At 53.5% G+C, this 25,170-nt stretch overlaps 1 protein-coding gene across 1 annotated transcript in view; it reads left to right on the top strand.

Annotated features, from left to right (window-relative positions):
* VSTM2B (V-set and transmembrane domain containing 2B) overlaps positions 1-24,874 on the top strand; it is a 28,239-nt gene extending 3,365 nt beyond the window's left edge. The window contains exons 5-8 of the mRNA XM_040254143.1: positions 1-184; positions 19,133-19,236; positions 19,599-19,767; positions 24,786-24,874. The exon at positions 1-184 is cut by the window's left edge and continues 7 nt beyond it. Of these exons, the coding sequence (XP_040110077.1) occupies positions 1-184; positions 19,133-19,236; positions 19,599-19,767; positions 24,786-24,874 (546 nt within the window). The remainder of the gene's footprint in view (positions 185-19,132; positions 19,237-19,598; positions 19,768-24,785) is intronic.
* Positions 24,875-25,170: the final 296 nt, after the last annotated feature.

The following is a 25,170-nucleotide window of genomic DNA, read 5'->3' as shown; positions in this document are numbered from 1 at the left end:
CAGGAGCCCGGCCGCGGCGACAAGAGCCCGCCTCCCGGGGGCCCTCCCGCCGCCCCCGCCCCAGGCGTCCCCGAGGCCGCCGCCGCCTCCGCGGCGCACAGAGCCGCGACCACCGTGGCGGCCGCAGCCTCGTCCGCGCCGCCGCCGCCCCGCGAGGCGGCCCTTCTGCGCCAGAGGCACTCAGGTAAGGGCCCCGCGGAAGGCTCTCGCCGGACGGGCCGCCCCGCTGCGGTCGGTCGCGGGCGCCGAGCCGCCGGTGGGTCATCTGGCGGGAGCGTTCCCGAAACCCCGCCTCTGCTCTCTTCCCGCCGCTTTCCCATCTTTACTGTCGGCTGCGGGGGGGGGGGGGTGGTCACCACCCACCTTTATGATGGTGGGCGCCACCCGGGGTGCACGAGGCTGGAGGCGGGGAGCTCGCTCTCGAGTTTGGGGAACCGGACCTCGGGGGCTGCACCCCAACAGCGTCGGCCCTGCTTGTCTCCTGAACATGCAGGGTGGGCAGTAGCACCCAGGCTAGAGTGAGAGGAGGTGGTTACAGTTCCGGTCTTGTAAGTCTGGGTGCCACCTTGACTGGACTGAACAGACACACTTTGTTGGAGCCCGCGTGGGTGGGCCTGGCTGCATGCGCTCTGCCCTCCTTGGCAAGCTCCGGCGGTCCTAGACACCAGTTCGGCTATAATCGCCACTCCAGGCTCCTTTAGGCCCTCATGGGGGACAGGGTAAAGATGGAGCCCTGCCATTGTTAGGAGGGCACCCGGAGGTTCAGGGCTGCTCTCCCAGGGCGCTGAGAGGATCAGGGGAGGGGAAAGGGGCAAGGAGAGAAGGGGAGAAGGGAGTCAGAGAGCAGAGGGCAAGGATGAGGGACTGACTGCAGGCTGGGAGCAGGAGGGCCGGCTTAGCGGTGGTGGGCTTTTACCCAGGGCAGGAGGGCCTACTGCGCAGGGTGTCCCTCCTCCAAGGCACCCCTCACTCCCAGCACCTGCTCAAAGGTGGGACCTCAGAGATAGCTCAGCTCCAGGGCTCACTCCCTGTGTCTGCCTTTAAGCTTGGCACTCCCTCTCAGTCTTGTCGAGGCACAGACTCAGAGAGAGCATCTCGATCAGCCTTGCAGCACTGAGTGCTGGGCTCCAGGACCGTCATATAAAGCTCCATAGAGTGGAAAAGCTGAAGGACACCGCCCTACTCTCATGGTTCTTTTTTTTTTTTTTTTTTTTGAAAGCCTTGTCCCACTCTTTGCAACCCCATAGACTGTATAGAATTCTCAGGCCAGAATACTGGAGTGGGTAGCCTTTCCCTTCTCCAGGGGATCTTCCCAACCTAGGGATCGAACCCAGGTCTCCCGCCTTGCAGGCAGGTTCTTTACCAGCTGAGCCACCAGGGAAGCCCTCTCAAGGTTCTTAAAGAGCAGATGCCTCGCCACCAGTATCAGCACTTTGTAAGGATGCAGACTCCTGGGCTCCCAGCTGAATCCAAGGACACCAGCATCCTAGCCTCCCTCCCTGGCCGATCGTCTTAAGGCGTCAAACAGTTTAGACCCTGCCAGTTTGTCTTCCACATTAGTTCAGTTGTTTCTCACTAAGTCACCCTCCCTGTGGAAGCTTCTCCATGCAGCTCAGGCTCTTGGCTATATCTGGAGGCTTCATCCCTCTCAGGTTCCACACAGGTACCCACAAGACCTTCCCCCAGGCTAGGAGGGAAGGCGAGTCAGCTGGGAACTTGTGAAGGTCCTCTCCCCAAACTCAGCCACCTGTCTTGCAGCTTACCCCATATCGGTTTAAGATAACATGAGTTGCTACGCAGAACTGTAAAATGCCAGAGGCTTAACACAATTCGAATGTACCATTTCTGGTTTCCATCGCTGGGAGGCGGGGCTGAGGAGGAATGGCTCTGTTCTGTGCAGTCATTCAGAGATTCAAGCCGACAGAAACTCGACCATCTTTAAGAGGTGGCTTCCACGCTCACTCATCAACACACAGCCCGCAAACAAGGGAAGAGAGAATGGAAGCAGCCTTTCTCAACCCATTTCCCTGAGCACACCAAGCCCCAGGGTTCTAAGGCTCACAAAGCATGTGATGAATCTTTCTTATGCATTTAGAATGGATCTTGGTATCTGTCATTTTTGGAAGACTGAGAAGGTAGCCACTCAGATAATTTTGGTAGAGTTCAGTTCTCTCAGAGAAAAGCTGATACGGAGAATGGCAATGGAAGTTTGTAAAGGCCATGCCTAGAAGTGGTCAATATCACTACCACCCTCATCCATCAGCCAGAACTCAGTCTGATTGTTAACAGATGCAAGCAGGGTAGAAAATGTAGTCCTTGGCTTGACAGCTGTTCTCCAGTCTGATCTCCTCAGGGTGGAAGAGGAGCCTAAATCACAGGAACGAAGCCATCTCTGCCTAGCACACTGGAAAAGGGTTACTAGGGATACTGGAAAAGGGTTACTGGCCTAGATACTGCTGGTTGGTGAAGAAAACACCCTTCTGCCCCATCCCTTGGGCTCTAGCAACTAAACATGTTTCTTGGGCTGGAACATTCCTCTGGGATGTCCCATAGACCATAAGCAGAGCAGAGGATGTGGTGCACCAGGAGCCCAGATATGAGTTGTGTTTCCTTCTTTTACTGGCTGTGTGACTTTAGGCATGTGACTTGCCCTCTCTGAAAGTATTTCTTTTAGAAATACTTCAGTAATCCCTGACCTCAGAGAGAACTCAGCATGGAAACTGCTCTAATATCACCAAGGCCATTATATTCTCTGAGCCAAGAGGAGAGGATAAGGGAGGTGAAGTGAGTGGCTGGTGGCTGGAGGCCAGGCTGAGGAAGGTCTTGACTGCCGAGTGGAGCAACAGGAGCTGTCAGCTTCGGTAAAGGAAGCCCCGTGTGATAAGAGGTCATTCCTGCTCGATCTCCCTCCCCTCTGGGCAGAACTTGACCCCTCGAGCCTCACCACAGCTGACCTGACTGCCCAGCACGGCTGTCAGAGCTCCAGTCTCTGGGCCTGACCACAGGGAAGCTCCAGATGATGCATCGCTCCAGCAGGGACCCAGCCACGGAAGTTGGCATGGACAGTGCCTTCTTTCTGGAAGTCCTTAGGTCAGCCCCGTTCTGATGGCACTTGCCAGCCCAGGCGGGGGCTCCTCTGCCCTCCCCGGGGTGAGAAGCAGTACTACTTCCCCCCAGAAAGCAGAGCCAGTGGGGGCTGCCAGCAGGGCTCACAGGGCAGCTCGACCGGGATGGGGTGTGCTGGCCCTAAGGCCTCTGTTGCCCCAAAGCCACTGCTGGCTCCTGCACAGTCAGAAACCACGCAGACACACCGCAGAAAGAGCCCTGGGTTCCTCTCCAGCTGTGTGCAAGCGCAGGAAGGTGGGCCCTCAGCTGGAGGACCAAAAGGCTTGTGTCCTCTGGGCTCCAGGGAGAATCACTGTGCTGCGGCCCCCTCTGTGGCCCACTCTGGGTGTAAAGAAGTGGGTCAGGACTTCTAATCCACGCACGTACCCGACAGCCTGATGCCAAGGGGGCACCCATACTGTCTTCAGTGTCCCAGCCTGCCTCACCTGCTGCGCCTGGGGGCTGTAGGCGGGATGAAGGCTGCAGCTGGGTTCTGAGTCATGGGCACCAGTAGCCTTTCTGCAGGGCTGTGTTGTTGAGCAGCTCTTGGTCCTGCTGAGCCTCTCTGGGATGCAGCAGGCAGCCGATCACTCAGAGCCAGCAGCAGTGTGAGTCAGAGAGGGAGCTCACGGCGATGACCTCGGAGTTGCTCCCCACCCCCACCACTCTCCTTACCCAACTCTCGGTTTTTGGCAGCTTAGAGGGGGAAGGACGAGAAAGGATTATGGCCACTTGGTTAACAGGCAGGTGTGTCTGCAGAGCGTAACAGAGAGGGGACTGGTGGAGCAGATGGCACATTCAAGCAGAGTCTTGGAGGAGAGACAATGGGAGTCTTTTTTAAAGGTGTGAATAAGGTTAGGACAGCCAAGGATGAGAACTGGCCCCCGGCTCATAGCAGTGGGAATCATTAGCACCTTGGGCCTGGAAGGGGTAAGGGGAGGGGGCAACTAGCAGAATCCAGAGAGGTCAGGTGGACAGAGAGACCAGAAGAGCTGAGGCCTTGGGAGAGGGACGTGCTAACCCCCGGTGGCCTGGCAAGACCCCCCTCTCCTGCTGACCTCCAGTCCCCTGTCAGGGTCTCCCAGTGACCAAACCCTCCTGGGAGCTGAGGACAAGGGCACCCAGGTGACGCAGGCTGTACAGGCCAGCTTCTTGGGGCTCAGAGCAGAGTGGGGAAAGGTGAACGGTGGATCTGGAGTGACAGAGGCAACCAGCTGGCTCTCAAGGGAGGAAGATGCATTCCGCCCCAGCCCAATACCAGGACAAACCCAGACCTGAGTTCCTAATTAAAGAGGTCATCTAACCCCTGAGCTGAATGGATACACTGGCTATTTCAGATTGGCAACCTCAGAGATGGTCCCAGCCCAGCTCCCCAGTCACCTGTTAAGCAGTGGCTCCTGGGAGAAAATCAGAAGCCCCAGACAAGACTGTGCCACTGTTTTTAAAGCGAGCCTCTTTGCTAATGCCAGGAAAGGGATGAGGGGACTTACTCAAAGCTTTGTTTTCAGCTTTCTCACAGCCAGGCCAGAAAAGCCTTCCTGTGCCCTATACATGCCCAACATAGCCAAATACATAGTTGCACTAAAAGTTTATGTTCAAAAACTCATTCATTTCACGTCTCATTTGTCAAGAGACGTTTTGATATTTGTGCCTAAAAATAACATGGGCTGGATTAGCACAACAGAGCCAGCACAGGAGATTGGGGTCCTTCTTAGCCATATTCATAAATCTGACTCCTAATTAATTTGAATACTGACCTATTTTTCATGAACACTTTGCGGCTGGTTGCCATTTCTAGAAGAAAAAAAAGAGAGAGAGAAAACAAAACAGTAACTTCCAGACAAATCCTTCAACTAGAAGGTTGCCACAGTGAAGCCAAGTGTGGCCTCAGCAGAATAGTTTGCAACTGACTGGCTTGTATGTTGGCAAGAGGTTCCCCTTTGCGGGGACCTGGGGATCAGCTCTGTGGTGTGTGAACCTCTAATTAGCCTCCAGGCTCCAGTTCAGAGAAGAGCCACCCTGGCCCCTACAGAGAGCCAGCTGGATGTGGCAAATTGCTGCCTGGTACCCACCCAGAGAACTGAGTCTCAATATTTCAATTAATAATGAGAGAAAGACAGCCAAGGTCATAGGTGTGATGGCTTTAGAGAGATTGCTACTGCTGGGAGCCATCAAGGGGAGCGTCCTTGGAAGTCACCATGGCAACTGTAAACCACGACCCAAGAGGGCTGTGGACAAGGTGAAGGGAGCTCCTCTCAGCCCGGGCCCCTGGTGGACAACAAAGCCAGCAGAAATGCCAGTGTGATCAGAGAATCTCCGCGCGGTGGGGGGGTTTCCAACTGGGCCGCAAAGGCAGGCGGCAGCCACCCGGTCTCCCCTTCTCCCAATAGCCTGCTCTTCCCTCAAGCTCTGATGTGACACAAGGGTCGTAACTGAAGAGAAAGTAAATCTGGCAGAGGTTTTCCCAGAGAGGAGAAGGTGAAACTCTGAGCATCCTGAAAGAGAACGCGAAGGGACTTCACAAAGTAAATGGCTGAGCCTCACCGCTGGCAGGAGGCAGCCGCATCCTGCAAACGCGTGTGGTTGTCAACGTCACGGCCTCCCGTCCCTCACCAGCCAGTCCCATGGTTGCAGGAACCGGCGAGGACAGCCAGACTCGGCTCAGGGCATCAAGGGCGCCCGCGGGACTCCGGGACAAAGCCATCTGGGTCAGCGGGAGTCCCGGGGAGCACAGCCCTGGCCCAGACGAGGCTGACAGAGGAGAGAGGAGGCCTGCTCTAGGCAGTGCGAGACCTCAGGCTGGAAGGAGGCGCCTGGGCTTCGTCCACCTCTTAGATCAGTCCTGGGGAAGTTCCTGGGGGGCCTCTCTTTCCCTCCCAACTCTGTGCCCCGTGGATTGAGAAAGTCACACCAGGTGGAAGGGCCTTTTTTGTCTATCATCCAGCCGTGAGTTGGCTCACGATGCAGCCGTTCTCTCAGCACCCGGGAGACCCCAGACTAAGGAGGAAAAACAGTACTGCAGGTCCTCATAATGATAAAGAATACTTGCCTTTCACTGAGCACTAGGTGTGTGTCACGCTAGCATCTCACCAGTGTCCCCCGTTTCTACATGACCCCTTCTGCCCCACTCCATCAAACAGCCCCCACCGCAGAGCCCAGATTCCTTCCCTAGCCGGGGGGGCAGCCCCACGGGAAGAGTGGAGAACCAGGCTTTCTAAATGTCACCGGGAGCCGAACCCACCAAGGAGCTTCTCATTAAATACACCAGGCGCACATTTTAAAAGCTCTGAATATTAAGGATTCCCCAAGCATCCATGGGAATAAATGAGGTCAAGTGCTTTTCTAATACGATATTGATTACTGCTGCCCATGTGGACAGAGGCAAGGGCTTGGCTGTGGTCTAAACCTCTAAGCTTTACGGGAGATGCTGACTTGTTTTAAGATACCTTTGCAGCACAGCAGGAGAAAAGAAAGTATCATCTTTTCTATCCCCCATGCTTTGCGGGCATCTCTTAGAAACTCCAAAGCAGTGAAAAGCTTCCCTTTGTCTTACATAAGGGCTTCAGGAAAGTTTAAGATTACAGCAAACAGGTCCAGCATTTGCAACTGCCAATCCCCACCTTTTCCTTATGAAGGATGACAAACCTCCTTCACTGGGATGGGGCTTCAGTGGGAAACAGTCCGCTTGCTGGTGGCTTTGGTGTTCTCAGGAAAGTGAAGTCGCTCAGTCGGGTCCGACTCCGACCCCACGGGCTGTAGCCTCCTAGGCTTCTCCATCCAAGGGATTTTCCAGGCAAGAGTACTGGAGTGGGCTGCCGTTTCCTTCTCCAGGGTTCTCAGGGAAGGTGCTCTAAGCGCAGGATGGTTTACCCAGTCCAGTCTTCTCTGGGCTAAGGCTTAGCTGCCGGTGAGCAGAGAGCCGTGGAAGGGGCTGCCGGGTGCTCAGCAGCAGCGGGCCCTCGCTCAGGTCTTCTCGAGCCACACCTCCACCAGGTGGCCCTTGAGAGGCAGGCCTTGAGAGTCTCGTCCCTGCGTGTCAGCATCCTGGGTGAGGCCATTTCTGGAAAGTACTGGTGGTTCCATTCCGTCATTACCTCTCCCCGGGCTGAAATATCAGAGCCACATTGGGCTGGCTTCTGTTCTTTGCGGTTCAAGGAGAGAGTTTTGGAGAGCTCACCCACGCCCATGCGTTCTGCTCCCTCCAGCTCAGAAGTGACCAACCCGTCAGAGGGCACCTCAGGCGTGAAGGCCAGCTGTGCACAGGGCACCTCTTGAGTGTGCCCAGCTGGACACCCAGGGCTGATAAGGCAGGAGGCCACGGTCAGCCAGGCTTCCCTGCAGTTCAGCTGGTAAAGAATCCTCCAGCAGTGCAGATCCCAGTTTGACCCCTGGGTCAGGAAGATCCCCTGAAGAAGGCATAGGCTACCCTTCCAGTATTCAAGAATCTGCCCACAGTGCAGGAGACCAGGGTTCGATCCCTGGGTTGGGAAGATCCCCTGGAGGAGGGCATGGTAACCCACTCCAGTTTCCTTGCCTGGAGAATCCCAGGGACAGAGGAGCCTGGTGGGCTGCAGTTCATGGTGTCGCAAAGAGTCAGACACGATTGAGCGACTAAGCACGCACACACGCGTGGTCAGTCAGGGCCTAGACAAGCTCTCTTAAAGGGGCTGCCCATTATGGTGGAAAAGACAAAACAAACCTGAGAAAGGCTGCCAACAGCTCAGGAGAAAGTGTTACCACTTCTCCAACCACTTAATTCTTCCTCTGACATTTCAAACATCCCTTACTATTCAGCTAAGCTGGTTCTCGGACAAGCCAGTGTTTGAATGCCAACCCATCTTCCTGTTTCTGGGCCTCACGGAGCTCCAGCCACCCAGAAGTCACAGGCCATGCCTCGTTCTCTCGCCCTCCATAAGGACTGTGCTTTTCATTCTCCACGAGTCCAAGTGCTTGCATTCCAATCCTGACCCATCACTTCCCACCCCCCACAGGCAAGTTCTCGTATCTGTTATCATCTGGCTGACACCAATGCCCACGCAGGACCAGAGGAGATAATCCACAGGAAGAGGGGAGCTTCGCACAGGCCGGGCACCTGGAACACCCCCGCTGGTGTTGGCTCTATCAGCAGTGTTCGTGGGAATGGCACTGACTGTCCCTGGTCATTTCTTGCCATTTCTGGGGGCTGGACAGGGTGCTCCGATCTGAGACTTTGCTCTGAGACGCATTCCCCTCTGTGCACTGAGTGCATCATGGGGCCAAAGGTGAGGAGACAGCTGATGGTACTTCAAACAGAAAATGCCCTCAGACTGCAAACGGCTCGGCGAGGTGCTATTTTTGTCCTTTCTCCTTGTCATTTGGAGGAGGAGGAAAGGAAATGGGGATAATGCCATGTCCTCATTCTTTCCTGGCTGCAGCTATTTTGCATGAGTCAGGAGCAAGGTGAGCAAGGACAGGTTCGGTCTGGTTCCTCGCATCCCACCTGCTCACATCTGCGTACCTGGCCCCTAGTGATGGTCAGGCAGCCAAACAGGCTCCAGGGCCGACCTGGACTGGAGAGGAGGTGCCAGTGCCCTCCTCACTGCAACTCTGCCCACATGAGACAGAGCCGCTTGTGCAGGGATGGGCATGGCAGGTGATGGGTCAGGCCTCTGCTGCAGGTTTGGGCCTACACTGTCTCCCATGCACTCTGGCACTCTGCCTTTTGTGTTGGTACCTGCTTGGACGCATTCTCTGATGACTGCTTGGCACCCAGGGACCCATGGGGAGAGGGTGGGGTGAAGAGCGGGCTATATGCAGAACCAGAAGGCCAGGACCCCTTCAGGCCCACGTGAGCCTCCCTCCCACCGAGCACTGCAGGCTTACCCTGAAGGAGGTCTGCCCGCCTTTACCGGATGAATACAGGCAAAGATCCAGAGCCCTGCCCTCTCTGCCCCCTGGCCCCTGCCCATCAGCTCTCCTTGAAGAAATATCGGTTTTCTCTAAGCCAGGAAATCCCAGCTGCAATGTCAGATCCTTACAGCAACTCATTACAGTAGATTCTCACACGAATGCCGCTTAGCGCAGAGGAAGGATCTTTAATAATGCCCCAGGGAGATGGAGCTGACATGGTGCCATGGCTTATTCTGAGCTGGAGCTGCGGTGGGGGCTCCTAGCTAACTGTGTCTGGTCTGGCTGAGGGTGGCCGCTGCCCCGGGCATCTGGTAGATGCAGCCCCTGCTTTAGGGAGAAGCTGATGGCCCAACAGTGGTGGTCAGAGAAGCAGGTGCTCTGAGAATGACTCGGGGTCATCAAGGGGACGGCCAGGGTGGGCTGGCAGTGGGGGCTCACTCCACAGAGGGGAGGACGCTTCTCTGACCCTGCATCTCAAGGGCCCTTATCCATCCTGGGCACCCAGGAGGGCCCCGCTGCTGTCTTGGGCCCCCACATTTCCCTCCTGTCCTGGGGCTGGCGCCCTGGGCAGGCAGGCAGAGCTCGTTCTCACGTCTTTGTCCCCAGCACCCCACACTCACATTCCCTGGGCCTGACACTGATTTGCTCATTCGTTCATTTACTTGTACGTTCAGAAAACATCCCTTGAGCATCTTATGTGCAAGATCTGTGCAGCACATGTGAACAAGATCAGCAGGGTCCTAGGAGTCTGAAGAGAGGGACACGGCATGACTGTTGATCAGACAGTCACACAGCAGGGAGGAATCTGCAGCCATTGGTAGCACGCTAAACGAAGGACCCATGGGCCATGGCCCAGTCAGGAAAGGGCCCCTGCCGGAACAACAGTTAAGCCATAATCTGGGGGATAATTAAGAGTGGGCATGAGAACGAGAGAGAGTAGGGCCTTCCAAGAAGAGGGGCAGCATGTGCAAAGATCCTCTGGCAAGAGGGAGCAGGGGAGTACAAAGGCCTGACAGAGTTGCTGTGTCTAGGGCACAGAGAGCAAGAAGAGGCACAGGGGAATTAAGTGGAGAGGAGTTCAGGTCATACCCCAAGGAGGCTTTGGCTCTTGGCCATGGATGGGAACAAGTGGCTGGCAGGGCATGATGCTTTCTGAAATAACATCCTGGCTGCAGCTGTGGAGGCTGGAGAGGTAGGAGCAGAGTGGATATGGGGAGATCACTTCAAGCCAGTAATCCAGCCAAGAGGTGACAGGGCCAGGACTAAAGGTTTGCATGGATGAGGGACAGGATCCATGGAGAGATGAACTGGAAAACAAGTGTCTGATGAATGAGTGAGGGGAAAGATGTGTGACTGGATGACAGAGGTTGGGGTCAGTGAAAGGAAGGAGGAAGGGACACATGGCTGGGTGGAAGGAATGTGTTGGAAAAGGCTATGACTGAGCGGCTGGACGGGAGAGGGGGACAGAAAGAAGGATGAGTAGATACTTATCCTTGGATGAGTATCTTGTTTCATCGTGTGGATGAAACACAAATGCAAGATGGGCCCTGCACGAGGAGTGGGGCTGGAGGAGGAGATATGCCTGGATCAGGATTCTCCACACCTGATCTCTGCACACCCAGGCCACATCCTCCAGGAAGGGGAGGCCGAAGGGAGAAAGGTCCCAGGTGGTGGCGTGGGCCAGAGTTTCATGCCAGGTCATGCCTCTGCCTGCTGGCCCTGGGCCACAGAGAGGACAGGCAGAGCAAGGGGACACAGGCAATTCCCAGCCTGCCCCAGCTCCCTTAACCCCTCAGCCTGCAGAAGGCACCTCTGTCCCTTGCTGTGAGGGGCAGGAGCCGACACTGGGCATTCTGGAGGATGCAGCCTGGCAAAGACTTGATGATGACTGTCCACGTAAAAGTTAAATATATTTTTTCAAGGATTTAAAAAGTCAAATCTCCAGGTAGGCAGATGAGTAGCTGTATTTGCATTAAAAACTAATGTAACAAAAATACACAAGGCACTAATTCATAATGCATTCTATTCTACAGAGTCATCTTTTAATGCGTGACATATCCTGGGCAGCTCCTCTGTGCTAATTTTATTTAATGAGCACATGTTATAGAATTTTCAGAATGACTGTCCCTCGGCAATTAAAATGTGTGAACCTTTTCAGTTAAATTGTGTTCCTGAAGAAATGTCCTCAGTGTGAAAAAGAAAGAAATGTCCAGGTGTTGCCAAGGTGGACTCTAGAGAAAGGCGCTGCTGTCGTGCTCTGCGTGCTGGCCCTGGGAAAGGCTGCTGTCGTGCTCTGCGTGCTGGCCCTGGGGACCTACAGCCCTCCTCCCCCGGCCCTGGGCCTCCAGGCTGCCACTCCTGCTTTTTCCTGGCCATGCCCAGCTCTCAGGCCTGGACCCACACAGTGAGAAGCCCTCCTTGCACAGGCACTGATTGAGTGCCCACTGTTTGCCTGACCTGGTTAAGCTGGGCACACTCTGCACCGAGGGACATAAAGGCTACGCAGGGGACCAGTGGAAGCTAAAGGAGGCTGAAATGCCTCAAAGAGAACCAGGGGCCACTCCTCTGAGGCACCGACAGCTCTCCCCTTCCTCATCTACGTAGTGGGCACGCCAGCATTCTGGCATCTACAAGTCTGTGAGTTTTAGGTCTGGAAGGGGCCATAAAGAGTCTCTAATGAGTAGTTCCCAAACTTTGTTCCTTGGAGCCTCGGGCTTCCCAGCCCTGCCTCCAGCCACAAACAAAGGAGTTCTGCTTCTAATCTTTTTTTCTTTTTTGGGAGGTGGGGGTTGTTGGGGTGTGGGGAGAGGAGTGACTTTTTTTGGCCACAGAGCTGGGCATATGGAATCTTAGTTCCCCAGCCAGGGATCAAAACCATGTGCTCTGCATTAGAAGCACAGTGTCTTAACCACTGGACCACCAGGGAAATTCTCCCTCTAATGGTTTTAAATATTGAGGTTCCACGCAGCAATTAGCTTGAAAAAGGAGGTCTACTGCTTTAAAAGATTTAAAAACTGATTTAGTCCATATATATATATACACACACGGTCCGTCTGACAGAATGTGGTCCACTGGAGAAGGGAATGGCAAACCACTTCAGTATTCTTGCCTTGAGAACCCCATGAACAGTATGAAAAGGCAAAATGATAGGATACTGAAAGAGGAACTCCCCAGGTCGGTAGGTGCCCAATATGCTACTGGAGATCAGTGGAGAAATAACTCCAGAAAGAATGAAGGGATGGAGCCAAAGCAAAAACAATACCCAGTTTGTAGATGTGGCTGGTGATAGAAGCAAGGTCCAATGCTGTAAATAGTAATATTGCATAGGAACCGGGAATGGTAGGTCCATGAATCAAGGCAAATTGGAAGTGGTCAAACGAGATGGCAAGAGTGAACATCGACATTCTAGGAATCAGCGAACTAAAATGTACTGGAATGGGTGAATTTAATTCAGATGACCATTATATCTACTACTGCAGGCAGGAATCCCTTAGAAGAAATGGAATAGCTGTCATAGTCAACGAAAGAGTCCAAAATGCAGTACTTGGATGCAATCTCAAAAATGACAGAATGATCTCTGTTCATTTGCAAGGCAACCCATTCAGTATCATAGTAATCCAAGTCTATGCCCCAACCAATAACACTGAAGAAGCTGAAGTTGAACGGTTCTATGAAGACCAACAAGACCTTTTAGAACTAACATCCAAAAAAGATGTCCTTTTCATTATAGAGGACTGGAATGCAAAAGTAGGAAGTCAAGAAACACCTGGAGTAACAGGCAAATTTGGCCTTGGAATACGGAATGAAGCAGGGCAAAGAGTTTTGCCAAGAGAACGCACTGGTCATAGCAAACACCCTCTTCCAACAACACAAGAGAAGATTCTACACATGGACTTCACCAGATGGTCAACACCGAAATCAGATTGATTATATTCTTTGCAGCCAAAGTTGGAGAAGCTCTATACAGTCAGCAAAAACAAAACCAGGAGCTGACTGTGGCTCAGATCATGAACTCCTTATTGCCAAATTCAGACTTAAATTGAAGAAAGTAGGGAAAACCACTAGACCATCCAGGTATCACCTAAATGAAATCCCTTACATTTATACAGCGGAAGTGAGAAATAGACTCAAGGGATTAGATTTGATAGACAGAGTGCCTGAAGAACTATGGATGGAGGTCTGTGACATTATACAGGAGGCAGTGATCAAGAACATCCCAAGAAAAACAAATGCAAAAAGGCAAAATGGCTGTCTGGGGAGGCCTTAGAAATAGCTGAGAAAAGAAAAGAAGTGAAAGGCAAAGGAGGAAAGGGAAGATATACCATCTGAACACAGAGTTCCAAAGAATAGCAAGAAGAGATAAGAAAGCCTTCTTCAGCGATCAATGCAAAGAAATAGAGGAAAACAACAGAATGGGAAAGACTAGAGATCTCTTCAAGAAAATTAGAGATACCAAGGGAACATTTCATGCAAAGATGGGCTCGATAAAGGACAAAAATGGTATGGACCTAACAGAAGCAGAAGATATTAAGAAGAGGTGGCAAGAATACACAGAAGAACTGTACAAAAAAGATCTTCATGACGAAAATAATCACGATGGTGTGATCACTCACCTAGAGCCAGACATCCTGGAATATGAAGTCAAGTGGGCCTTAGAAAGCATCACTACGAACAAAGCTAGTGGAGGTGATGGAATTCCAGCGGAGCTATTTCAAATCCTGGAAGATGATACTATGAAAGTGCTGCACTCAATATGCCAGCAAATTTGGAAAACTCAGCAGTGGCCACAGGACTGGAAAAGGTCAGTTTTCATTCCAATCTCAAAGAAAGGCAATGCCAAAGAATGCTCAAACTACCGAACAATTGCACTCATCTCACATGCTAGTAAAGTAATGCTCAAAATTCTCCAAGCCAGACTTCAGGAGTACATGAACCGTGAACTTCCAGATGTTCAAGCTGGTTTTAGAAAAGGCAGAGGAACCAGAGATTAAATTGCCAACATCCGCTGGATCATGGAAAAAGCAAGAGAGTTCCAGAAAAACTTCTATTTCTGCTTTATTGACTATGCCAAAGCCTTTGACTGTGTGGATCACAAGAAACTGTGGAAAATTCTGAAAGAGATGGGAATACCAGACCACCTGACCTGCCTCTTGAGAAACCTATATGCAGGTCAGGAAGCAACAGTTAGAACTGGACATGGAACAACAGACTGGTTCCAAACAGGAAAAAGAGTTCGTCAAGGCTGTATATTGTCACCCTGCTTATTTAATTTATATGCAGAGTGCATCATGAGAAACGCTGGGCTGGAAGACGCACAAGCTGGAATCAAGATTGCCAGGAGAAATATCAATCACCTCAGATATGCAGATAACACCACCCTTATGGCAGAAAGTGAAGAGGAACTAAAAAGCCTCTTGATGAAGGTGAAAGAGGTGAGTGAAAAAGTTGGCTTAAAGCTCGACATTCAGAAAACGAAGATCATGGCATCTGGTCCCATCACTTCATGGGAAATAGATGGGGAAACAGTGTTAGACTTTATTTTGGGGGCTCCAGAATCACTGCAGATGGTGATTGCAGCCATGCAAAAGACGGTTACTCCTCGGAAGGAAAGTTATGACCAACCTAGATAGCATATTCAAAAGCAGAGACATTACTTTGCCAACAAAGGTCCATCTAGTCAAGGCTATGGTTTTTCCAGTAGTGATGTATGGATGTAAGAGTTGGACTGTGAAGAAAGCTGAGCACTGAAGAATTGATGCTTTTGAACTGTGGTGTTGGAGAAGACTCTTGAGAGTCCCTTGGACTGCAAGGAGATCCAACCAGTCCATGCTAAAGGAGATCAGCCCTTGGTGTTCTTTGGAAGGACTGATGCTAAAGCTGAAACTCCAGTACTTTGGCCACCTCATGCGAAGAGTTGACTCATTGGAAAAGACTCTGATGCTGGGAGGGATTGGGGGCAGGAGGAGAAGGGGACAACAGAGGATGAGATGGCTGGATGGCATCACGGACTCGATGGATGTGAGTTTGAGTGAACTCCGGGAGTTGGTGATGGACAGGGAGGCCTGGCGTGCTGCGATTCATGGGGTCGCAAAGAGTCGGACACGACTGAGCAACTGAACTGAACTGAACTGATATATATATATAGCTATATATATATAACTATATATAGTTATTTAGTCACTGAGTCGTGTCCAGCTCTTGCAACCGCATGGACTGGGGCCCACCAGGCTCCTCTGTCAATGGGATCTCCCAGGCAAGAATTCCGGAGTGGGTTGCTATTTCCTTCTCCATTTCTCCAGGGGATCTTCCCGGCCCAGTGTCCTGCGTGTCCTGCGTAAGCAGGTGGATTCTTTACCACGGAGCCACCAGGGAAGCTCATATACTCATACATGTGTGTGTGTGTGTGTGTGTGTGTGTGTGTGTATAAATTATACAAAATACTGTTGTTGTTCAGTCACTAAGTCATGACTGCAGCACACCAGGTTTCCCTGTCCTCCACTCTGTCCTGGAGTTTGCTCAAGTTCATGTCTATTGAGTCAGTGATGCTATCTAACTGTCTCATCCAAAATATACAAATTATACAAATACACTTATATATATATGTATATATACATATATATATAATTTTTCCCTGGGGAAAAATTTGAAGTGGTTTACAAAGCTGCATGTGGCATAACAGAGTGAAAATTATTTAATGACAAAACTGGAATAAAGGGAAAATGAAGGTGAAGTTAATTTGGAAAAAGGTAGACAAAGAGATGTGTGCACATAGTCTTGGGCAGGTGAAAAGGTCAGGTAACGCTATGTAGTTGAAGCCACAGCCTGTGTTTAAGTTGACAGACATGAATGCCTGGTGCATCACGCCTGCTTAGACCGCTGGGGCCCTCTAAGAACAACTTCCACTCATTCATTCAACAAACACTTTGTAAGCAATGCAGGTGTGGGCAGGGTGTGAAGCGATTGTGGGTTTACCCACTGTCGGAGGAGACAGCAGTCAAAACGTAAGCCACCGTGCCTGCTCAAAACACAGCACAGCGTGAACATGACTTGCTCTGGAGCCCATGGGGCAACGGGTGCCTCCAGCCAGGCCAAGGCGGATGTGGTATCTGAGAGACCCCCGTGGAGGGAGGGTCAGGTCGTGGGTGAGAGGACATGGGGTGAGCCGTGTGGACCGATGCTGGACCCAGAAGGGAGGTGTGGAGGGGTGTTGAGGAGGGGCCCAGGGAGGAATCAGGCAGCCTGCATGAAGCCGCTGGGGGCTGGGCTGCGGGAAGATGAGTACTTTGCATGTGCACAGAGCACTCTGGCCTCTGCCAGGTGGTGCCTGGCTGTTGGGTTAGTGGACGTGGACAGGCCCATCAGGAACACTGCGCTGCCCACGTGGGTGCTGGTGTGGCGAGAGGCAGGGTTCAAGGACCAGGGCAGGGCTGGGCCTGGGGCAGGGGGTCCGGGACAAGAAGCAGGCAGATGGAAAGTTGTCTTGGAGGTCATGCTGTGGGCGTCTCTGGGCTGATCCATGGAGGGTGGGCGGGCTCCGGCAGAAGGGAACAGGAAGGGCTGTCTAATAGCAGGAGAGGGAGGGCCCCGTGGCTGCTGTGTGGCAGCCGGTCTGCCTGGAGCTTGGGACACCAGAGGCAGGTGGTTAGGTGTGTGGACGCAGGTGAGACAGAACTTTGCCCCAGGGTGGGGTCAGGAAGGCATCCTGGACTAATTCGAAAGTACTGGGGAGTGAACTAGAGATAACGCCTCTACCGCCTCTCAGCTGTTCATACTTGGGCGCGTTACTTCACCTCTCTGTGGCCCACCTGTGTAAGAGCACCGCCGTTCCACCTCCCAGAGTCTCCTGAGAGGATTAAAGGAGAGAATTCTCTTGGCACTGCGAACCAAGAACCACAGGCCTATTAGCACCCTGCAGCCTCAAAGTTTAAAGAACTTGAATGGGGGTGGGGGTAGGAAATCCTCCCTTGAAGACTAGGCCCAGTACTGAGGAGCTGGGAACCTCCATCCGGCCTGGGAAGCACCCTGATCCTGTGGTCAGGGCTGCCCTTGGCCCTGCAGACAGCAGCCGCCCGACCAGAGGGAAAGGCGCATTTACTGTTTTCATTAAGTGGCACCATTAAAGGGTCCTTTGGGGCAAGATTTCATTTCAAAAGAATTAAGGAGCTGGAAAGGAGCTAGCAACAAAGTTGGCCACATTAAAAACCCATTATAAATGTTAAAATACAAAAGAAAAAATACCTCATTCCCACCCGCTCTCCTTTGGAAGCAGCCTGGGGCTGGGATCAAGCTGAGGTGCCAGGGCAGGGGAGCGCCTGACCTTCGACCCTGAGAGTTGGTGTGTGCGGTGGTTAGGTGTGTGGACAGAAGCCAGATAGTCTGGGTTCATGGCCCAGAGTTGCCAATTATTTTAGAGTGGTCTTGGTAGGGCTGCTAGATTTTAGCAACTTAAAATATAGGACACCCTATTAAATTTGAATTTCAGATAAACAATCAATAGCATTTTAGTGTAAGTCCCATGCAGTATTAGAGATTAACATATATTATACTTTAAATTATCTGTTATTTATCTGAAATTCAAATTTAACTGGGCATCCTGTATTTTATCTGGCAGCTCTAGGCTTTGGGCAAGTTACTTTACCTCTCTGGATCTCAGTTTCTCCATCTGTAAAATAGGGATAAAATACAGTTAAGAGGATGAGATTTAAAATGACGCACTTACTGTGGCGCCTGGTCCCAGCTGGGCTCTGCCTTCCTGAGCCCTGGATGTGGATGGGGCCACTTGCTGGGGGAAGAGGGGAGGAGGCCGGGCCCAGCCTTCTGGCACACGGCTCCCACCATGGCTGGAAAGGCAGGATTCATGAGGAAGCTGTTTACGGGGCTAGGGGAGAAGGGGACACAGGCAAGGGCCACAAGGACAGACATTCATTTGTGCAAAGCCCTCTGTGCTTGGGTGCTCAGAGAGGGCTTCCTGGAGGAGGCAGCACTTGTTCCAGGCTTGAGGTTCAGGTCAGACCGAGACAGAGGAATAGAAGTCAGTGGTTCTGCAGGGTGAGCCTGGAGTCCACTCAAGGTGCTGGCAGAGAACAGTGGATTGGAGTACAGGGCTGATAGCAAAAAAGCAGTGGGGGTGAGGTTGCTGGGGGAGATTACGGAGCACCCCAGCTGTGGCACTGACGTGGTGGTGCTTTCTCCTGAAGGCAGAGGGAACCCATCAAAGTTTTTGCCCCTCAAGGAGAGTGAACCAGATGCGTTAGAAGGAGGGAGGCAGGCACAGGGTGGCAGTGGAGGCAGGAGGACACTTTAAGAGGTCACCGCCGCACTGGGGCCCAGGCAAGGGACAGGGCGCCGAGAGGCGTGGCTAAAACAGGCAGGGACACTCGTGTCTGCCCCCACCCCGTGGGCTTCCCTGGGGGCGCAGCTGGTGAAGAACCCGCCTGCAGTGCGGGAGACCCGGGTTCAACCCCTGGGTAGGGAAGATCCCCTGGAGGAGGGAAAGGCTACCCACTCCAGTATTCTGGCCTGGAGAACTCCATGGTCTGTGTGGTCCGTGGGGTCACAAAGAGTCGGACACGACAGAGCGCCTTTCACTTCAGTACCCCATTGAGCCCGGAGCACTCACAGTCCTCCCAGCCCAGACACGGAGGCTGCCCGTGGACATGGACCCCCAGCAGGAGGACAGCTTGTGCTCGAACCCAGGAGCCAGCTGCCTAAGGCTGGGGCAGGACCAGCACAGGACCAAGGCACCACAGCTCGCCCCTCCTCTTGCACCTCCTCAGCCCACACTTTCAGTTTCCTTTAAAGACCAAGGCCATTGGTTGCTCCTAGTTTTTGCCCTAGTTACCGGCACACATTAATTTTATGGCAGAAATTAAATTCTATCCAGTCCTGTTAGTGCTCTATTATTCCTTGCTGATTCCCTTTGAATAAATATCTGTGAAGAGGGTTTAATTAAAACTTCAACAAGGGGAGCAGCTTCTTGAAAGGTGATATCTTCCCACCCAGCTGCGGGTGGGCTGCCTGGCTTAACCAGCACAGTGTTCAGGGGAGGCCAGAGAGCCAGGGTAGGATGGGTGCAGGGGGCCATCAGGAAGCCAGGCATGTCAGGGCGAGGGGAGCCAGCCCTGTGTGGTCTCCCCAGGGTGTAGGAATGAAGGCGAGCTGACAGTCCTGGATCCCATACCAGAGCTTGCCCAGAGGTTGCAAACTCAGACCCCTACAGAGGGCCAAGCATGGGGGGTGCAGGTGAGCGAAGCAAGTTGAGGAGAGGGCTGAGTCCAGGGCATCAGGGAGGAAACAGGCAGCCGCCTGGGCCCGGCCTGGGCTGAGGAGGAGCAGTGAACAGGAGATCCCTGCTGAGAAGGCAGCGGCCAGTCCTGCAGTTAGGTGGCTAGCAGGCCCAGAGCTGCTGGGTCGTGGGCCTTTCCAGTTCACATCCCAATTTGTGCTTTTATGAAAAGTCTCCCACATTTTACCTGTTGGATTACAATTTAGAGCTCTGCATGCACCATGCCAGACCCTTCTGCATTCCAGACTGAATCCTCAAGTGGCAGCTCAGTGCCTCTCCATTGCCCCAGGCTCTGAGACTGTGCGTGTGTCCCCCACAGACAACGGCCCGGGGCCTGACCGTGGCCAAGATGACCGAGTGTTCTGTTCCACAAGCCCCTGCAAATCTCCTTGTACCCTGCTCCCAGGAAGCTCCTAGAGGAAGCCTTCCTCTTTGTCTGGGCTCGGCCACCACCACACTCACGGTCAGGGCCAGTGATGGGAACGGGGGTAAGAGCCGGTCTGTTCTCGGCTGCCCCAGGCAGGCAGGCCTCCGTCTCCACCATAAATGGATGTCCAAGTGCAGCCCACAAAGTCCAGCCGTGCCCAGACTCTTGCTGCTTGGGGGCTGGCCCCTTCTCTCATTCTCACATGGCAGCAAAGGGGAAAAGGAATCGAATCGAACAGCCACGCTGGGAGAAACTCATCCAGGGCACTCCACTTGGTTTTCTAACATTTTCAGCCAAAAAGCCCCTATTCAAAAAACATGACAGCACAAAATGCCAAATGGATGGAAGTGCCTTGCTCTGCTTGACACAGAGGAGGGACCTGTTCTCCAGACCTCCGTCGTAGTCCTGATGTTACGATACCCACGCTCACTGGTGGAGTGGATTTGTCCATGAGGCTGGACTGGTTCTTTTCTGCCTGTGCTCAGCATTGGAATATTCTAATGCAACACTTGAGGGGGCAAAGGCCAGGCACTGAGGGGTCACCCACAGGGTGAACCTCCAACTTTGCTTAGGTCGCAAGAGCCAGAATCAGCCTGTTAGCCATTTTTGTGTGTAGAACCAGACCGCAAATGTATCTGAATTTTACTGACTCAAACCTGAAATAAATTTTTAGTTTTTAAGCTATAGACAAAACAAAACAAAATACGGCCTCTGAGCAGCACTGGCCTCTGAGGGCACCTTTGCAAACTCCTGACCCGAGCCAGTCCCTCAGCTGCAGCCCTCAGGCCAGGAGAAGACTGCAGTGAGCAGGGGAGGGGCTGCAGACACCGCAGGACCAAGAGAGCCCCTCGATCCCAGACGTGTGGGCGGGGCGGATGGCGAAGAGCGTGGTGGTCCTGGGCTCACAGATCAGCTGGGGAGCAGCCTACCACAGTCCTGAAGCCTGCAGAGGATGGTGGTCCCCGGTGCCCCGTGCCTGTAGGAGTCCAGGCCAGAGTAGGGATGTCCTCTGCATCCCAGTCCCAGGAACCGACTGTCAGGAACCTCCAGTGGGGGCAAAGTGAGGATCCCAGAGGGTGACTGGAGCCCAGCCTCCTTCAGTGCCATCATGAGGTGATTCCCTGTTGTTTTCTGATGAGGCCTTTGGAATTCTGCCATTGCTGGGTAAGTAGAGAAGCAGGATTTTCCAGTGGAAGCTGCTCGAACTGGCACCTTCACTGTGCCTGTGGGTCTGGGTGCACCCACAGTGTTCTTTGGGAAATGGCTCTGGTGTGAGTCTTACCCCACTCGCCACCCAAATGATAAAAGTTAATATTCACAGAGCAGCTTTGATTTCTATAAGAATGATTAGCAAAACAGTGCTATTTGTTTAATATAAAGAGTGAATCAGCTACTACTCCATCAGATGCTTCCCTCACCTCTCAAGCAGCCTAATTTTCCCGCTTAACCACAACAGCAACTTCTGCGTGCTGCAGAGCTCTTCCTGGCCCTCCTTAGGAAAGGAGGAAATAGACTGTTAACAACCAGTCATCACAGCAGCCTGCATGTCCTTAGGAACATTGACCTCTCCACGGCACATGATACAGGAGACCGGATAGGAGGTCCTGCCTCAGCTGAGCCACTGGTCGTTGCTCTGGAGGGTCGGGCGAGCCCTGGACAGCGCAGACAGTCCCGCCTCGCTCCAGGAAACAGTGAGGACGTGGACTAGGGCAGCAGATGCTGGAGCAGGGGCGGGTGGGGGAGCTAGGTGCTAGACAATTGCCCACGGCCCTCCACTGGACAGCGGTGGGGAGGGGGCGGGGCTGCCAGGCCCCTGAACTCTGACCCGTCCTGCTGTGAAGGCCCTCTGCTTCCAGGAGCAGCCCAGAAGCCTGTCTTCCCCGGTCGACCCTGGCTCATCTGAGTATCTCATGAGGGATGCAGCAAGAGGTTCCAAAACCCGAGTCCTCCACCCCTCAGAGACCCAGGGGCATCTGTCTGTCTGTCTGTCTGTCTGTCTGGAACGCAAATGCTTGGGAAGATAGTTATTCTGTTTATTCCATCTTGGAAAATATTTCTCTCAGGAGGACAGCCCTCAAAATTGGTTCTTCTCCAACACTTTTCAGAAAAGTAATTATGTTGTCCTTTTTATTAACATTTTATTCACATGGCTCTTACTCTGTTTGAGGCAATTTTTATATATGATTGTATCTATCAGTGAGCTTCTGACTCTAAACCGTGGTGACGTGCATGTGACGGGCAGCCATCTATTTAGGTCATGATTCTGTGGGTCAGTGGGTATTTTTCCCGCCGGTGTCTGTCAGCTTCGTCATGCGCCTGTGGTCATCTGCCCTTCCATTTGGGGCCGGCTGGTCTAGAGGGACCTCAGCTGGGACGTCTCCTGGCTCTTAACCTGCAGCAGGCCAGCCCAGTCTTCTCACATGGCAGGGGGTTCCAGGAGCCACAGAGAAAGGCAAGCCTCAGTGCGCTTTTCAAGCTGTTGCTTGCTTCACGCTTGATAATGTTCATTGGCCAAAGCAAGTCCTGTGGCCAGCCTCGTCAGGATGCGAGGGCACCGTCACAGAAGGTGAGGGAGGAGGGGCATTTGTAGCCACTTCTGTGACCTACCACTGTCATCTTGCTTAGTCTGGACCCAGCCTGGGGAGCCGTGCCCTGCACACACTCATTTCATGGCACCATGCGTGTGCAATCCGCATTTTACTGAGTGTGCCCCAGGGCCCAGAGAGGTGAAGGGTGTTGCACGGGTCCCACAGCAACCTGGCCAGAAGCTGTCCTGGTTCCAGCCCACTACCCCATCCCACCTCCTCGGGTCCCATCCATGGCAGTGCAGGGTCAGGGAGACAAAGACGTGCCACCGAGGAGCCAAACCCGGCTCCCCCGACGCAGACATCCTCAAGCAGAGACACGGACGACCCTGGTGCCTGCCCCCCAGGCACTGGCCTCCGGGAGCACCCGCTCCGCAGCCCCTGTTGCCCGCCGCCTGGCCCAGCACAGGAGCAGGGTGGTTGTTTCAGTTCAGGGTTGTTTCAAAGTCTTCTGCAATTTTACAACTTTTAAACATGAGGAGGTGAGACTGAAATAGTGGAAAAGACCCAGTCGCCAGTATTCGGAGGCAAGTTGCCATCTCTTCTCCAGTCTCCCGTGCCCACAGTTCTGCAGCGTTCATCCCGCCTGGCTTGCATTTGCCGTGCCTCCTGGCCCAGCGTGCCTTGAGAATCTGGATGTGTCCTACTGCACACACACATCTGCTTTTAAGTGCCTCACATGCTTGTTTCTGTCTTACCTGCATGGGCCTGAGTGCCAGGGTTTGCAGGAGCAGAAAGATCTGCACCAGGAGATGGGGAGGCCAGTGGGGCTGGGATGGCCGCGTGAGCCCTGTGGGCCCAGGAGCCAGTGCCCTGCTGGTCACCCCTGTTTCCACACCTCCGAGCCTCGGTGAGTCCACCCAGGCATCTGGGCTTCCATCAGCTGGTCTGTTACCACGTCCACCCTTGTCCTTTCCAGAGACACGTGGCCGTGAGGAGCAGCAAAGGAAGACCCAAGCCTTTGGAGTGACCGCACCGTGGTCCTCCCTATGACAGGGGGCAAGAGGGTTTGTCAACTTGGGTGAAGCTGCAGAGGAGGGCCGGGAGTGGTGGCAGCGTGAAAGCAGTGCCACAAGGGAAGGTCGCCCGTTAGGGCCCTCCTTCCCTGTGCTTCTCAGTGGGGGCTCAGGGCTGGGTTCAGAAACGCCGACCTTGGATAGGACGGGCACAGCAGATGGCCTCTGCCCTCTTTTCTTTCAGATCTTCCAACACAGCCCTCGTTTCCTAAAATGAACAGATGGAATCCTGGCATCTTGTGCCAGAATGGCCCTGGATCATTTGTCCAAGCCCCTCCTCGTACAGAGGGGAGACTGGGGCCCAGGTCACAAGAATGAGGGAAACACCTTGGACAGGAAAGACAAACGGCTCTTCCCCCTGGAGTGGGGAAGAAGTCAGCGGCTGAGGCCCGGGCTTGTCAGGGAAGCCACAAACCTGGCCAGGCTGGCGGCAGCTGCAAGCAGCTGGGCGGAAGGGCCTCCTGCACCTCCCCTCAGGGTACAGGGCTCCAGCCCAGCTGGCTAGGCGGGGTGAAGGGAGGAGAGCTTTCCATAAGGTGCAGATAGGCAGGATGTGGCTGGAAACTGCTTCCATGGATGCAGCCCGATGCTTTGCAGGTTGGTAGTGACACCCACATGGTTCGGGCAGGACCAGGGACATCCATGGTGCCTCTACACTGGCTCCTCCGAATAACCTGAAGGGAGCCTCCCACCTCGCAGTGAGAAGCCTGGGGTTCGTGGGTGGGCTTTTGCCGAGTTGCACAGGAGGCCTCCCAAACAGATGAAGAGCTGATGGCTGACAGATGGGGAGCCGGGCAGGCAGCCCGGGTGAGGAGGATGAAGGCAGTATGTCACGGTCCCAGTAGTGGGCCAGAGGCTTGGGTTAGAGCTCACATGGAAGACACAGATGGGGGTGACCTCCCATCAGGATAGTGCAAGGGTCACTCCTGGGGGGCCCTAGCCCACTGACCTCCACCAAACATTGATTGCTGAGTGCCCCACTTTGACCCCTGGGGCTGGACTGACGGCTTGTGGAAAGAAGACTCACACATTCAGGATGCCTCAGGCAGGGTGTCTGTGAATGCAAAACTGTGCGGTTCAGGCAGGAGCTGGAGGGGATGGAGTTGTGTGCGATCAGGGAGTCTCTCCAGAGGAGCGGGCAGCTGGGCCTTAAGCACCAAGGGCACTTTGCAGTGTAGTCTGGGGGCAGGAGTAGAGAGGAAGCACGGTGTTCTTATTCAACTTAAATAATGCCTGGACTCGGGATCTGCTGTCTAGCATACGCACTTCAGGCGGGGGCGCCCCATGTCTGGACCACGAATGGGCTCCTGTGTAGCTGGTAAAGAGGAAGCCGCCGCAGAGCAGTCGTGTCTGGCTGGGTACCAGCAGGGCACTCAGAGCAACAGCCCAGCGGGGGGTCTCATCCACCCCCCACCCCCTCACCCCCCGCCCCACCTGCTCCCAGGAGATAACCCTGCCCCTTCTCTCGTCCTCTGCAGGCACCGGCCCAAACTACGCCACAGACCCGCTCCTGTCCCTGTTCCTGTTGGCCCTCCATGAGCTCCTGCACCTGCTGGCGGGCCCCTGACAGACTCAGCGGCCTGTGCTCCTGAGCAGCCCACACGGCTGCCCAGCCCTGGGTGAGGACCGCATCGCCAGATGGACACAGACAGACTCAGAGACGCATGACCAAGTCCACGTGGAAAGCAAATAAACCGTGTTTTTGGGGGAAGTTACACAAATGTAGACCACCTAAAATAATGCATCTAGTTTCCAAATAAGATGGAATTTGGACCGTGCAATATGCATGGGATCAATGATTTCTCTATTTTAATGTATTTTTCTTTTCAAACTTTTCTTCGAAGTCTTCATTTTGCACGAACT

Source organism: Oryx dammah, unplaced genomic scaffold, assembly GCF_014754425.2.
Source record: "Oryx dammah isolate SB20612 unplaced genomic scaffold, SCBI_Odam_1.1 HiC_scaffold_13, whole genome shotgun sequence".
Lineage (NCBI taxonomy): Eukaryota > Metazoa > Chordata > Mammalia > Artiodactyla > Bovidae > Oryx > Oryx dammah.
Note: the sequence above shows the minus strand (reverse complement) of the source record. Positions and strands in the feature narration are given on the sequence as shown.